The following is a 16,141-nucleotide window of genomic DNA, read 5'->3' as shown; positions in this document are numbered from 1 at the left end:
AGGACTGCAAATTTATAAGTTATAAAATTTCACAGAATTTTTCCACTTGTTCCAACTTGAAATTGATTTCACCATCTTCACCACCATCCCAACTTGATCAATAGTCATCATGTCCTGCTGGTTGCTTTCAAGGCAGCAGGAACGGAAATACCACCGGAATTAATTCAATTACTTTTTCACCAGGGTATTGTGGGACACTATTGATTTTTTTTTTTTTATTGGTACTTGGACTATTGTAGATTGTACTAGTATCTATACACTCCAGTTTCATCAAGCTGAATTTGCAGTTAATTTTAGCCACGTTACTGAAGATGTGAAGGCCGCCGGCAGGAGGAGTTCTTTGTCTGTTCCACCTCACTGTTCACTCCAGTTTGCAACACTAGCAAGAGCGCGGCGTGAATGCTGTTCCAATAATGAACATACGTCAGAGGTCAACGGGGTTTTGTGCTGTAAATGATCAGGAATAAGAAATAAAAAGGTATCCAGTTTATACTAATGTGTGTTGTGCGTCATTCACTGTCACATGACGAGTTAATGGATCGGAGCTGTGCACATTAAGTTTAAGGTGTATATTATTGGTGTAATTATTTTCAGACAAGATAAATTCCACAAAAGTCTTAAAGCTTTAACATCTTTGATACATCTTCAGGATCAGATTCTGAAGACTTATTTCACAATCACCAACTTTTGAATAGATCGAACTCAAGTGTACATTTTTACACAGATTGAACCTGCAAAAAAAAGAAAAAAAGTTGAACACTATGCTGAATATGGAAGCTTTTTATTGTAAACAAAATCATGAATAAAATACATTTAATGGGTTAGGGTTTAACAGTAGTCTATTTTACTTCTTAAAAGCCATTGTTAAAATAATCAGTAACACTACTTCACTGCATCAACAGGGCACAAAGGTCGGAGGGGAGCAGTCATCGGCCGGCTCTCTAAGGACAATAAATCGCTGGAGAGGGGAAGAAGGCTAAGCTAACGGGAACAACACATCACCAATGTGTCCATATTAAAACATCAGAAGAGATAATACAGAGCTTATACACAAAGACCCACTGAGAACAAAAGCAGGACAGCACCAGTTCACCTGTAACACACAAGGCCCGGATTAGCTCTCCATGTGCTCTGGATCCCTCCGCAGGAAGCAAGCTTCTGAGGCTTCATTCTTTTGATTTCATAAAAATCCACATAACTCAAAAGAAACAGAAAGATAATATACAACTGACAAAGTATAACATCTGAAACCCGCAACGACACAAAACATTACATACAGAGAAAAGCCTCAAGTCCTGACAACGATTTTGTCAAGAAGTTTAAAACTGAGATTTGCTTTTAAGCCGTGATTGGTCATAGTTATGGGACCCCATCACAGCACAGCCAAGAAGCTTCACCTAAATCAGTCTTCATCTGTTCCATAGTAGCATCTCACCTCGACATGCTACAGAACACCCGATGCGTGATTCATTTGGCCCAAGCGGCCTTCTCCACATTGTGGTGGTAGCAGCAGACCCCTCGGGTCTTTGACGCGAGTCACTACAGCATAGAAATCAGACTAAACGAGGAAACAATGGTTACTTTTGAAGGGGCCTATTTTTCCTCTTCATTAAATGACAATGTTTTTAGTTTGGTTCCTCAGCATTAGGCCGTGTTCTACCACAGGTCCAGATCAGTAGTCTTTTTGAAGCCCGGTTCTTTGCGGAGCTTATAGTAGGTTCCGTTGGTCACCCAAACCTCTCTGCCAGCCTGGTCCTCAGATTTCCTGAATTAGACACAACCGTTGATTAGTAATAGTCTTGGAAAAACAGTTGCTACCACTATTTAAAAAAAGGCAAGAGCAATATTTTGACTTAAAAAAAAATTGCCGATAGTTTGATGAGAAGATGGATGTCAAGCCTCATGCAATCAATACTTGCTATAAAAGCATTAACCATCATTCGCTGTATAAGCTTAGCATTAGCCCAAATCCAAACGCTAAAAACGCATTACACCTCATTTGATGAGGGTATTCTCAGCAGTTAAAAACGCATTTGTAATACGTCAAATACAAATTTATTTCATAAGAAATGTGTGATCACTGGAAATGTGATTGAAAACTGAAGAGTAACGTTCCCCCTCAGGTTCTGTCAACAGAACGGTTTATGTGTCAGCTGTTGCACTGGTAGCTGCTAGCCATGAAATGTTTTTGTTCAAGCACAATTACTTTTTTGCCACTATGAGTTTGCAACCAGAGTGTCCTGGAAGTTTGTGCACCCAAAAGGTAATAAACAGATTCTACACCGTATACACAACGTATTAAGTAACAGCTAGTATTTGGTAGGGTGTCAATGCTTTTTGTCTTCCTCACCTGAAGAACCTGGGCTTGTGCTCCTCCCCCCTCTTGGTCATCTCCTTCCTCCTCTCCCTCTGCTTCTCCTCCACCTCATCCTTCTTTTTATCCGCTTCTGCCACCTTCCCCAACTCCAAGAGCCTGACGGCGAGAACAGCGGCAGAGATCAGACAACTGGTCAACATGGAAGATGCCAAAATAAAATGAAAAGAATCAAAACAAAAGGTTTGAATCAAGTTTGTACCTCTGGTCTGGTCTGAAGCGGGTGTCTGTGGTCGGGAGAACTGCCTCCAGCTCGGGTGTCAGCTCGTTTAGTTCCCTGGCGTATTGGGAGAAGCCGTAGAACTGGTGGTAGTCATCAGGCTGCACGTCTAAACAGGAAATGACATCATGCATATCAAGACTGAGCACATTCGACCGGACAAAAAGGTAAGACGAAGGTGATTTGTTCTCCATTTGCTTGTCATGTATTTTGCAACTAAGGCTCACCTACATTTGTAAATGTACAACACTAGATGATCCAAGTCAGTCAGATATTCATCACAATGAGAGACAGACACTAGAACTCGTCACGGCTCTGGGGATACTGCAGCATGCCACTCACTGGGTTTCCAGATGCACTTTGGTGTAGACAGAGTATCACAGAAAATGCCTTCATGCCAGAGGCCCCCAAACCGATGAACCACCTCTCCAGCCCGATCCAGGACCACCCCCTGCACCTCGTTCTTATTGCTGTCTGAGCTCCAGTAACGAGACTGGAATACGCAGAGCCAAAGGAAAAAGGTTTATGGTTGAACGGGAGAAGCGGACTAGACAGGTCTTGCATTATTCTATTGAGTTAATAGTGACAGATGAAAAACAAATGTGTGCATCCTGACCTTGACAAAGGTGATCTTGCATGTGCAGTCATCACTGTTGTTGTTTTTGATGACCACCTCGCCATAGTGCTCCAACCAGCGCTCCTGACTCAGCACGTTGTGGATACATGTCACTGCCTTGTTCCACTCATAGTGGTCACCGTACCTAATCACCAAAAACACATGAATCATGTTTAACAATGTCACTGCGTCGTAGAAGATGAAGACTCATGTGGACAGACTGTAAAGCCCTGAAGCACAGCTCATCTCTTCCTTGGCTACAATACATTATGATGATCACATTATTGAGCATCTCCAGGATGTGACCTTATTGCTTTACAAAATAATAGTGTAGTTTTATTGAACACTCAATGAGCTCACCAGTTTGCTTTGTATAGCACTTTGTCTTCTGCTCAAAGACTGTATACAACAAACAAACATCACACAAACCAATGGGGACATAGTCACCCATTGATTTGTGGACAGCAGGTTGCAGTCAGTTTCATTATAACAATGATGATATGATAATAATGTCGAGCAGGGGAGATCAAGGTAGCGCTAGCTCTGTGTATTCGTCATTCACATTTAATATCATTTCAATTTGGCCGCATGGTTTTGCTGACGAAAAACAGGTTTCAAATAAAATGAGAGAAACTTCACCACAGTTCTGTAGAACTGTTCATGAGAAGTGTATGGTTCGAGGGGGCATGAAGAAGCCATTTGAGGAATGGCAGATTTTGTTCCTGTATTGCATCAGCAGTTATCTGCCACAAGGGGAGAATGAAGCAGTAGCTCACTTGGGTAGAGAGACATTGACCAGTCCAGATGAGAGCATCTCCATGGACTTCCCCCAGAACTTATTCTTCCATCTCTGATCTGAGGCAAACAGACAGACATTCGGAGCATTTGGTTAGAGTCCGCAGATACACTATAGGGTGATCCAGCACTCCTCTCCAAGCCTGGAGCTCCTACCTTGCCAGAAAGAGAAGTTTTCAGACTCAGCATGGCAGGCAGAGACAGGCGGGTGATGGCTGACCTGAAAGCAAAGCCCAGAGTGCAGTATTACGGTATGCTTCAAAACTCTGTGTTGCAGTTTGGGAGCGTTTCTAAATTCATCTCTGTAGGGTACCTGCTCACTGATGTAGCGGAAGCCACGGTCTCGTCGGTCACTCTCGTACGTTTCTCCCAGAACAGGGTTGAAGGGTTTGTAGCGATTCCTCCAGGACGCCCAGGCATATCCAGAGATGGAGAACACTGCCACGTACACCTGCAGTCATGGGGGGAGAGGTTTTTTTTTAGTTTGCTGACGTTCAGTTACAAGTTCTTTTCTCTCTAAACCAAGCTCACCATTCTCTCATACGGGTCGTCAATGTGGTTGGCGATGTCCAGCAGCTCCGAGTACTCCAGCTCTTCGGTGAGTCTCTGCAGCAGGGACAGCGGCTCGTTTAGTGCCACCGGCATGGAGATTCTGGACAGGTCCTTGCCGATGTTGTTGTACAGGATGCTCATGATGCCAATGTGGCTGTTGTCCGTCCCTGACGCGGGGAGGACAGTGCGACGACCTGCAACAAAGAGGAACAAATGAATGCTGCAGAAAGATAAAACCATCCTGGAGGGCTGTTTGCTGATGTAGTCCCCGATCCGTTAAACATGCATTCATGCCACTGCTCAAATGTTGATGGAACATGTCCTTGGTTGTAAGTTCTTTATATACACCTTAATACAAAAAAAGGAAATTAACAAATCAGCCATAGACACGCCATGACACTTTGTGCCAGTGGTCTCAAGAAGGTGTTCCCCAAGTAAAACCAATCCTGGTGTGAATACCATCATTAAAGCTGCACTATTTAAAAACGCTCATATCTGCAGAGATGTACAGACATGTTAAGACGTTTCCTTTAACTGCCATTAGTAATTTTTGAAAGATTCCATTGATCAAGAAGGAAAACCACCAGCTGTCGACCAGCTGACTTTCTCTTCTCAAGGAAGTTCAAACTGTTTGACTACGCACCAGAGAGCAAATATGAAATATGAGGTAAACACTGCCATAGCACAAAAGGTGACATTACCGGTATTGGTGGGCGCCGGGGTGGGTGTTTCAGGAACATTGTTCAAACTTGCACGGTAGTTGAGTGTGGCAGTGGCTGAGGAGAGAGGACCAAGTCAGTTCATGATGGGAGTGGGAGGGGGCGTCGGTTGGGTCCACACTCACCGTGTCCCTCCTCTGGCTCAGAGTTGCTGGTTGTGGTGACATCGCTCAGGCCCGACTCGTCTGACGCCTCAGCCTCTGATGAACTCTCGCACGTGATCACCTCGCTGGCGTCAAAGTACTCGGCCATGGACTCCGCCACAGAGGGCGCGCGATGGCTGTGGCGGCTCAGGGACGGTGTCCTCTGGGAGAAGAAATAAGACTTCGTATGAAAGAGTTGGAGCTAGATCATTTGCCAGCGTGCGTTTGTAGCGCCAGACGTATCGCAACGTTTGTAGGAAACCCGCAACCACCAGCATAAAACTCCTGCAGCCATTGTTGCCCTCTGACCCGCAAGTGACCGTCCTCATAACAGCGCTGGCACTCATTTGGATTTTCTCTTACAATCGCGTTGGGGAGCACTGTGTCAACATTGTCAGTGATTTTTTTACATAATTCAATATGCAAGAGGAAAATTAATCCAAATGAGTGACAACAGGATTCCTTCACACATAATAATTGCATCACTTTGTTCTTTGGATCATCAGCTTAAAAAACTTCCACTTTTGTTTAATTTAAGTTTTAAAACAAACAATGATTATTTTTTTCCAAACTGAGTGACTAAAGAACGAATGACACTGATGCAAAACGCGGGACACAAACGCGCTACACACCTGGTCAGGACGGACGGTGCAGAAGGATTCCTCGGTAGACTCAGAGGATAGTGAAACCGAATGGACTTTGGTCAGACGGGACTGTAGGTCAAGCTGAAGACATAAGCATGAAAGCACACGCGCCAGGCAAGACCGAAGAGGAAAAACAAAGTAATGGTCAGAAGACGTCCTACGGACAGCAGAGCGGTCACATCAGTGTGTTGCCCTATTGTTTAAATGCCAAACCTTAGTCTACGCCATTATCAACATCACAATGATTAAGTAAATGGCTCATCCGCTATGCAAATTAAGTCAATCATATTTACATTGACAAAGATGGAAACATATGAAATATTACTTTTCATATTCCAATTAAAATGTTGAAATAAGTTCAAGAACTTAAAGGTGAATGCAGCCTTCTTGTTCTAAATGTGTTGCGTTTGAGCCCGAGCTTAGATAACCATTAATGCATCTGCCCAAAATCAAAGGGTTTCAAAGTGATCATTATCATACCAATTATTCATTCCTACCCCATTCTTCAATACTCTATGAATGGATTGACTTCTGGTCTATTGTGTGTTGCTTGCGGAGAGAAGATAGAGGGAAAACCCCGCCGCCAGACACCCAACCAAGATGAAGAGCCGGTCACATGCACCACGGACCGAACAAGCACGCGACTCGGAACAAACGCCATTCAACACCAAACGGACATGGTTTGATCGCAGGAATTAACAAGTTTCTCGACTGACAAGGCAGTTCGGTTTCAGTGAGACAACCATGGCGATGTTTCGGTCTTTCTTTGTGCCACGACAGGGAGAAAAAAGACTTGAGGTGTGTTTCTATCATAACTTGTCCTGCCTACAAACTGCCCAAACCTGCTTCATAGTTTCACACCACGAATCCTCAGCAGACTGTGGGCCGGGCCGCCATTGTCTCTTTACAGGCCGATACCAATATTTAGGGCCAATCAATAAGCAAGTCTTAAAACTGTACTCCACTGTACTTTAAGTTTCGTTTCTACCCTTCCCAGTTCTGCACGGCTGTGTGTGTGTGTGTGTGTGTGTGTGTGTGTGTTACCTCAGACATTGTGCTGCAGAGTGTCGCGAGCTGCTGCGACGCGTTGTGCCTCAGGTCCGGGCCGGTCCAGGCCTGCCTCAGTCTCTCCCTTTCCAAGGTCAAAACCTCATGGATTGACTTGAGAGACGAGTGAACTATAAAAACAGAAACATTTGTATATTTAAAAAATATACATTTTTAAAATGTATTGTTTGTTAGCCAACAAGGTTTGGCTTAATGACATCCAAGCTTCAATTACATTTATAATGATCATTGACGCCCAATGGCTTGTGTTTACCCATGTCGGTTACATAGGTTTAACGCTATTTAAATTACGCAACGCTTTTTAGCGAGCCCCGCAAAATCCGTTGCTCTGACATAATTTGCAGACCTTGCGCATGTAGGCTGTAACAACATGTAGTATCTGGGTGTGAAATGTGTATAGTTCCATCTAGCAATCTACCCCCCGGTCAGCCCCCACACATTGACGTTGGATCTGTGGAAAACACTGTAGATGAATCAGTATCCAACTTAGACTGGTTCATAACCAGTTAAAAGTTACTGTGATTCAACTTTAAACTTCTTATGAATTAAGGAAACAACTTCTTCATAACTTCTTATGAATTAAGGAAACTATTTCAGAAGTTATTTAAAACCAGCTCAATTATCCCAATTGACAGAAATACAGCAGTTAGGTAGGAGGTCCATACTCTTCTGAGAAGAAGTGCAGATGTCCTGGTGGAGCTTTTGGGCCTCTGGCGAGGTCCCCTGAGGGTTGGACAGTTGAGTGTAGACGTGGTCAGGGATGGACTTAACGGAGGCCCCCATACCAGAGTTGCTGGTGCTCAGGTGGCTAGAAGTGAACTGTAGAAGGGACAAAGCACCGAGCTGAGGCAGTTGACTCGGTGAACAGAGGATGTGACTATTAAACGAGATCAGACGCCGGTCCTACCATTCCCCCCATGGCTTCAACACGGGACAAAGTCCTGGAGTGGCCGAACACTTTCCCTACTTTCTTCTTTGGTTTCTCCAGGGTCAGATTCTAGAACAGAGACCAACACGGTTATAGCTTTACTTTCTAAAAATGAGGAACCCATATTGTATAAACAGTACTTTTAAAGTCATTTTAAATCAAGATTAAAACAGTTGATCTCTTAACAGTTAATTTGGGATTTGAAGAATCCCGCGTTCAGTTGTGACACAAGCGCTCACCTGCATGCTGATTCGCATCTCCAGGTCGGTGTTTGTGATGGGCAGGCCCCCCTCCAACCAATGGAGCCGCTGGATGAGCAGGGCCAGCTCTGCCAGCTCCCCCTGACAGCGCGCCAAGTCTGATACACACCCACACAAACACCCACACAAAGTCAAAAAGGTGTATCCAGGTGATTTAAGGCAGCGTGCAGATTAAACGTTTTGTGACTGTTTCTATAGAGACTGTAAAACGTCATTATATGAGATCAAATGAGACAGCCGGCTCGCACCGTTTGAGGTGCCGTCGATATCGTGGGTCTGCTGCAGCCACGCAGACACCTTGCTGGTCGCCCCTTGGTGGGAGGAGACTGTGGGGGCGGGGCTTCCCATCTCTGGATTATACACCGACGCCGAGCTAGCATAGTGAGCGGGCTGGATGATCCAATGGTTAGTCAGGGTTGAAACCAATGAAGGAAAGGATGAAAGTCATCGTCTTTAGTTTTTCTTCGAGGCAATTGACTTAGCGTTTGTCAATATTGTAGAATTCGTTGATCAATTTTATGGCAATCATTTTTTAGGCCAAGACAACAAAGCCATTAAAATCACAGCGCTGGACCTTTTCAGAATTCTTCCTCATAGAGGAGTTTTGTATGTTGAAGATTAGTACGATGGCTTAGTTGTAAGCGGACAGTATACTGCTGCCAGCACTGACCGGGTGGATGCCAGTGATTTGGTCTTTGTGGTAGTTACCAAAATAATTGAATTTTTCTGTCGGAGAGTATTCTCTTAAGAAAGGAACCACCCGTGTGATATGATTACACTCATCTTTTCATTGAAGCTCTTGTTGTAGAGTAGATTTAGTGGTCAAGGGAGAGGACATGAAAATGGTGGATTGCTCATTTCATTTAAATTCTTCACAAAAAAAATTCCGGTTATATCAACGGCTTAATCTCCCTATACTATATTTTTTAGCCGCTAGCAAAGCCAGGCTAAGTCAGTAATAGAGGGAGAGATAGAGAGAGAGATAGAGAGAGAGATAGATATATATAGATATATATATATGCTCTTAATGGCTTTAACAATAAAAAAGTTACGCTTTTATTTTGTGGCCTAAATCAAGTAATGTTAGTTCTCATCCACAAACATTCAACATTTCTGGACCCTCTACTGACCGTTGCGCTCGTGGTCTGAGAGAGCGTGGCCGCGGCCTGCATGGTGCTCGGGGCTAAGGAGAGAGCGTGAAGGACACCACGATGGACACTCATCGCCTCATTTTTCCTGAATACACGATGTGCACACAGCTTTGTCAACCAGATGTAGAAAATGTCATGGCTCTTTGCCTGATGAGGGAAAAAAAAAAAAAGAGAAAACAAACTTGTTTTAGTTCACTGCGGGCTACAAAATATCCTCAACTCCGTAAACCTCACGCCCGCCCCCAGAAGGTTTCACTTATGAGCAGGCGTTTTCTCCTGGAGCTTAGTTTTCCCAAATGGAGTCAGTGAGTCCTTCAATGCCTCTGAATTCTGGTGTGTGTGTTTGTGTTACCTTGAGGTGGTAGATGTTGTCCCCAGCGTCAAGGTCTATGCCTTTGGTCTTCTTATTGATGGACATGACAGCCAAACTGACATCCAGTGAGCCATGGAGCTTCCCTCTCTGAATCTAAGACAGAAAATTGTAAATTACACAATTCAAGCAGAGCCGCTAGGAGCTCTTCAACAGAGTGAACCGGATGTGAGGTAGGGTGTCATTCTGTTGAGGCTCTGTGGGACGGACAGGGAAATGTGGAAACACAGTAAGACTCACATCTTGCTGCGTCTTCGAGTACTTGAGAATCCCTTTCTCCAACACGAAGTATCTCTGACAAAGATCACAGTGAAGCGTTTGAGTGAAAGCAAAGACGATCCTGTGAGCACAGGAGTAGCATTCTGCTGACTGGAAAATACGGCCTGACCAACTTGACGATGACTTGGGTAAACGGAGTAGAAAAATACATCTTTGTTCACCTTGTGCCAGCCTTTGAGTGGATACTTCCTCTTCTTCATCAGGTAGCCCTCACAGATCCCAGGGATGCTGAGGTCCGGAGAGGAGCCCGGGTAGGAGTACACATCCCGGCGCTGCAGGTCGTCCATCACCTCCCAGTGACGAGACTGACAGAGACAAGACCCGGAAATCAATAAAACAAATCTACAACCCAACCAAACACTTTATGTCTATGGGATGTTTAACAGAATGATCCAAGATCAGCTCTGATCTGGCCTGTTTTGATCGGCAGCTGATCAATCGGTGCATCTGTATAGTCAAACGCGTACTGTAGTACTTTCTACTACCGGTGGTTCTAATTACCTGCTTCGATTGTTTGGAGGAGCCGGTGCTGCTGCTACGCGAGTGCCCGGGTTTGAACACGCTGGCTGGGGATTTCTCCAGGCCACCGATCACGGACTGGCTGCTGCTCAGAGGAGGCGGACACACCTGAGGGTCCATCGGAACGATGTGAGGAAAGCGATGCATGGGCGTTCACGACAACACCGGTCTCATGGCAAAGCGTGGGGCACTGAGGAGATCAATGAAAGGTTGTGCAAAATATATATTTTTTAAAAAGGCAAAATAAATTGTGAAGATGTCGAGAAATTAAAATAAAAGTACAGGATTCAAAGTAGAATGTCAATTCCAAACCAACGTGGAGATGTCTACAAAGGAACTACATTTATAAACCTTGGCCAGCTGTGTCAGACAACTTCAGGACGGACATTCACATTTAATCAATTCACGTTCATACAGCCAGTGATGAAAGGTTACTTAAATAGGTTGATTAGACAATGAAATACATACTTAGGTTGAAACCAGTCAGCACATGAAATATTCAGTAGTTCTTCCAGATATCTCTGGAGGAACAAAAACACCCTGCACACACCCTCAACATTTGGTTTCCCATTTTCACATCCAGCAGGTGAACATAGCCAGGAAGAGGAAGTGCAGACAAATGATTTGAGAACAGATTTAGAATGCAGCTGATGGCAGGCAGCCATTATCACATGGTGTGTTTAAACAACACTTTTTAATTATTAAATCCAGGGCCTTAAGTGATTTGAAACAAATTGTGACAATCACAATTTGATGTATATTGACATACTGTAATTTGAAATGTTATTTAAAATCTTGGCAGATTTTTACCCGTAGCGCTCACTCTTAGACGGACCATAAAGGAAAACTGCTGAACTACAGCTAGTGAAAAAACTAGTGACCAATTAGTCAGAAAAGCCTTGGACAACTGAATAAAAACACACCTGTGTTGGCCTGCAGTCAAACAGTATCCTCCCACAAGGTCCACAGGAAATTCCTTTAACCTCGAGATGAATAGTCGAATAGTCAAGACGCAAGACGTTACCCAAAATTTTTAAGAAAAGACGCTAAAGGACAGCGGCGTTCCTGGGAACGATCCGTCAGCATCAAAATCCTCCAAACAACTGAGCAGTGACACGCCTGGCCTGCTCGTCGGCCCGATGCCTGTCAGGGCCAGCGGGTTTCTGGGCGGGGCTGAAAACCAGAGCAACACTCTCGACCTGACCCAACAGGCCCGCCGGCTCTGTCATCACAAGATCTGCTGCAGATTTGCAGTAAGCGGATGTCGTGAACACTTGAAACACAAACGCTTTAAATTGCATTAAATTCTCAAATTCCGCTGGACATAAAGTCAAAGAGCGGCAATTACTGGGTGAGATTTTTAAAATAGGAAAATAAAAAAAGTGAGATGTAGAACATCAGGACACTTTTACACATATAAACGGATTTAAAAGTAAAAGGCAGCTACTAGTAAGCAATGAACACAGTAAAAACGCGTGATGAAGATGCATATTAGGGATGGTTACTGATAGCTGGATTTGAAGTGAACTAGTTAGTGAAGATGACGACTAAGCTTGTTTTAGTGCAATAAATTAAGAGTGATTAAAAGTGTTCAACAAGCACGATATCATGAAGCGCATACAACGATCTACTGTTAAGAAAAATCCCTCGACCTCGGCTGCCACGTTTTACACAAGCAGTCGGTTAGTTCGGCCAATAAAGAATTGACAAGAATGAGCCGTTTTGCTGGATCTCTGACAGCTGTGAAGCACTTAAAGTTCTTAGTAAGCAGTGTACGTGTCTGGGGATTTCATCGTGAAGTGAGGAAGTGTTGACCACGTCGGACTGAGGAAGTTGCTGGTCTCTTAATTTTCATAGGTGCCACGTAGCCCTTGAATACAGAAGCAGTCTGTATGTAATCTAAAAGGGAGACCGCAGCCGCTCCTCCCTCTTCCAGCAGGAGCCGCAGGCGTTTTCATTTTTGTGTTTTTTTAAAACTGCAATACTGGCCAGACTGTTCACATTCATAAAAGGTTTAGGAGGATGTCTGTTGAGGCAGCCTTAAGTGACAATGCATTGGCTTGATATAATGTACGCATTCATTCTTAGAAGCTAAACATGAGGGAATCGTTTGATGCTTTGATGTTCTCCCTCCTGTTGGACACAAAAAACGAGCGCAGCATAAAGAGCAAAAGGCCCAAACATTTCCTGAATACTTTGGAGTACTAATCATTGTGAGATTACATCTTGGTTGGTTACAGACTGACAGCATAACAGTGATACGTGTTCTTGAATTGTCGCTGTACGAGGGACACCGTTGATGTGCCCTTTTTAAATTGATGACACATTTGTTCCTTTCACAATGATGCTGAGCTGCCACAACTACACAATCATTTAGAGGACAACCCAAACATTGTTTGGTTGATTATGAACAAAAACGAACACAAGTCAGATGTAACCCGTTGAGCCGTGAAACTCAAAAGCATGTTTTCTTTCAACAATCTCCAAAACTGAATTTCACATCCTAAACAAAAGCTGTGGATTACATTATCAGATTTCCCACCAAGAGTCCCTGATTAATACGTCAAAAGCTGTTCTATTACCAAGAGTCTATTATTCATTGGCCTATGATAGTAACAATGAAAATAGCCTTGCCCCAGACTAGTTATGCCGCTGCCCTGAGCGCGTCGAGTTTAAAATCTCTGAACCGTACACTTTTCTGTAACACTACTGTAGAAAGTGGATGAGACAATAGTGAATTTGAGGAACACTGAATGTTGTTAGTGATTGTTGTCAAGTCATTAACTAGGACTGGGGAAGAAGCTTAAAACAACCATGAAAGGTATGTGGTCGGACCAGTAGACCAGAGAGAACGCAGGAGCAGAGATACAGCCACCAACAGCAGCGTAGAGCAGGAAACAATTGTGCAATTTGGTGTGTTAATACTGTAAAGGTATGAAACAGCAGCCCTGCCGCCCACTCCCGGTTCCAAGGTGCCCCCACAAACATCCTTGATTTTAAATCCATTGGTCAAACACATTTCTGCAATCCGGCTTTAAACGGCCAAATAATGACTCAAAACATTGCTGGCATTTAAAAGGTGGATTGTTTTGCACAAGCAGCCGCTACAGAGGCTGAATGCTAATCAAGTCGTTAGTTGGATCAAAAGACTTGTACGTTTCATGTATGGATGATTTATCATTTCATTGACCACGTGTGAGGAGCAAACCTGAAGGTTTACTTTTTCCGTGGCCAATACAAAGCTCAACGGTCAACCAGAGATGTCGGATTTTTTTTCTGTGTCATCACCATGAGTCATAAAGACTGCAATGTCAATTTTGTGTCGCCCAAGTGTGAAAACCCACACTAGCGTAAAACAAGTTGTACAAATTACAGCGGAATCTCAACCTTGAATGACGAAGCAGTCAAATTCACAACCAAATACCAGATTCATAATCAGGTGGTGTTTTTTTTTTTAAAGGAAGTGCTCTGTCGAACAAAGTGTTCTTTTACATTGGTTCAATGTCAACCCAGACGGAGCAGACCTGAACAGACTGGTTCCGTTGCTCTGCTCCATAATCATCCTCCTTTGCTTCTTCCTCTCTCTCCCTCCCTCTAGGAATGTGCTAGAGCTGGTATACGGTGACTGACAGCAACACTGTTTTGGTTCAGTGTTTAAAACCAAATGAGACAGTTGTGGGTGCAGCTTTTCCCCAATATGTTGAATAGAAGGGAAAGTTGCGTTCTTAAGCCAGTCTAAAGACCTTTTCACAGCAGAGCACAGATGGATTAATGACAGAAAAAGCTTTATACTGGCTTCAAAATATCACAGGCATGTATTGAACCTAAATTAATGCATAGATTAAGCTACTGAGAGACATTACATCGAGTAAAAGTTACACAGTATATACAGCGAGGACTTTTACTGTGAAAGGTAATAAAACAAAACTCCAATGCCATTGTTTGATGCCTTCTTTCGGGAGACCAAAGATAGAGAAAAAAAACGCTTTGCCATTTAGTATTTGCGGTCTTTGCTTTAAAACTCAGATTAAAGACAAACCGCAACAGGAGCTGACAATATGCATGTTGGATCAATATAAACGGACCTTAATGTCATTCACCTTTTACTTCTGTGGTTTTTTGAAAAATCAACCCACAAAAACTGTCGAAGTTACATTCATACTTTAACTTTACGTCTGTTAGAGCTTGGTTTTACCTCAATATTGATGGGTTTTGGTACAGACGATCAGGTTTCCATGTAATAAAAATAATTTGAACTGTTAGCAGTAACGTAATTGATAAGGCTCTGAAGATTCTGTGGATTGCTCTACGATCAGTTTGTCTGCCTTTCCGGTTTGCCTTAGAGTCTAGGAGCCAAGCTTTCTTTAATATATATTTCTTACCAGTGGAAAAAATGAATTTGAAAAATCCATCTGTTGCAGAGGGAAAAAGATGTTTGACCCGTTTCCCCAAGTTGCACCTCTTCCTAATCGAAACAAAGATGGCTGCCGTCACCTTATCCAATTGTATTGCCATACATTATGGTTTTTAACAGATTATACAATTTCACACAAAATAAATAAATCTTTTAAAAAAGGTGCATAATTACATGTCATGTAGATTAGGAATGTCCAAAAACCTGTTTAATTTTTTTTAAAGGTCACTGGGTAGGGAAATATCAACTGAAGTTACATACTGTGGTTCCAATATTATACTAGTTCAGCAGATTACAAATATTTTAAATTAAGAGAAAATCATACACAAAAATAGCATTTTCTCAGTGAGAATTCAGCAGCTAAGACATCAGAGTACAAATGTAACGTTACCAAGCAAGACAACACACCTAACTTGAGCCTCAGGAGAGCATCCAGTCACACAGGTGTGTGTGTGTGTAGGTGTGTGCGTGAGCGAGCAGGTAGGAGGCTTAATAAAAAACAGGTTTGTTTTAAGTGGACAACACCCAAACACCGCCATGGGAACAACACGACACATTTCCTACTGCCGATAAGGAGATTTTAAGAAGTTTCTTCTAACGTAAATAATTAAAGTTAACGCGAACACGCACGATAGTTTCAAGCGTAAAACTAAATTAAATTAAACGCCAAAAAGGGCCGTCAAACGTGCCACAAATGCATGTTTACCAAACAAACCCCGTATTACTTAACAAAGCTTCTGTCCGTTTGAAAAACAAAACATATCAAATATCATATTGTCACTGCTTCAAGTGTGAGGCGATAAAGCAGCGCGTTTCTTGCACTCACCTGTGTTCAGGGCGAGGCAGCAGCTCGCGAGGCCTCTTTTAGTGTGTTCGGTGTTTGTGCGTGCGCGTGGCACGCAGCCTGCTTCTATCCGCGCGCCGGCGGCACAGGTGCATCATGGGAAGCCTTTTAATCACACTGCTATTGGTCCAAATGAGCTGAAACTTATACTTTTTACATTTTATCTGTATACATATCCATTCCATCAAAAAAACCCACCATCCCAAAGTCTGTAAGGGCTTGAAATGGTGTAAATATGAATAGGA

At 43.2% G+C, this 16,141-nt stretch overlaps 1 protein-coding gene across 6 annotated transcripts; it reads right to left on the bottom strand.

Moving 5' to 3' along the window:
• Positions 1–765: 765 nt before the first annotated feature.
• Positions 766–15,996, bottom strand: LOC120827584 (oxysterol-binding protein-related protein 6). 6 transcript variants are annotated; one of them, XM_040190597.2, is made up of 23 exons: positions 15,879–15,996; positions 10,621–10,828; positions 10,281–10,424; positions 10,081–10,134; positions 9,823–9,936; positions 9,450–9,617; positions 8,568–8,709; positions 8,299–8,417; positions 8,039–8,128; positions 7,797–7,950; positions 7,108–7,241; positions 6,052–6,144; positions 5,402–5,582; positions 5,259–5,333; positions 4,537–4,751; positions 4,319–4,456; positions 4,162–4,225; positions 3,987–4,065; positions 3,211–3,355; positions 2,937–3,087; positions 2,577–2,703; positions 2,351–2,473; positions 766–1,765 (listed from the first exon to the last, which is right to left on the bottom strand). In XM_040190597.2, the coding sequence occupies exons 2-23, from the start codon at positions 10,783–10,785 to the stop codon at positions 1,657–1,659; spliced, it is 2,784 nt and encodes a 927-aa protein (XP_040046531.2). In that variant the 5' UTR covers positions 10,786–10,828; positions 15,879–15,996; the 3' UTR covers positions 766–1,656. The 6 variants fall into 6 exon arrangements, with proteins under 6 accessions (XP_040046531.2, XP_040046532.2, XP_040046533.2 ...); XM_040190598.2 differs by lacking the exon at positions 15,879–15,996 and adding an exon at positions 11,562–11,790; XM_040190599.2 differs by lacking the exon at positions 6,052–6,144 and having other exon boundaries at positions 15,879–15,940.
• Between the last annotated feature and the right edge of the window lie 145 nt (positions 15,997–16,141).

Source organism: Gasterosteus aculeatus, chromosome 11 (genome assembly GCF_964276395.1).
Source record: "Gasterosteus aculeatus chromosome 11, fGasAcu3.hap1.1, whole genome shotgun sequence".
Classification (NCBI taxonomy): Eukaryota; Metazoa; Chordata; class Actinopteri; order Perciformes; family Gasterosteidae; genus Gasterosteus; species Gasterosteus aculeatus.
This window is presented reverse-complemented; position numbering and strand designations above follow the sequence as displayed.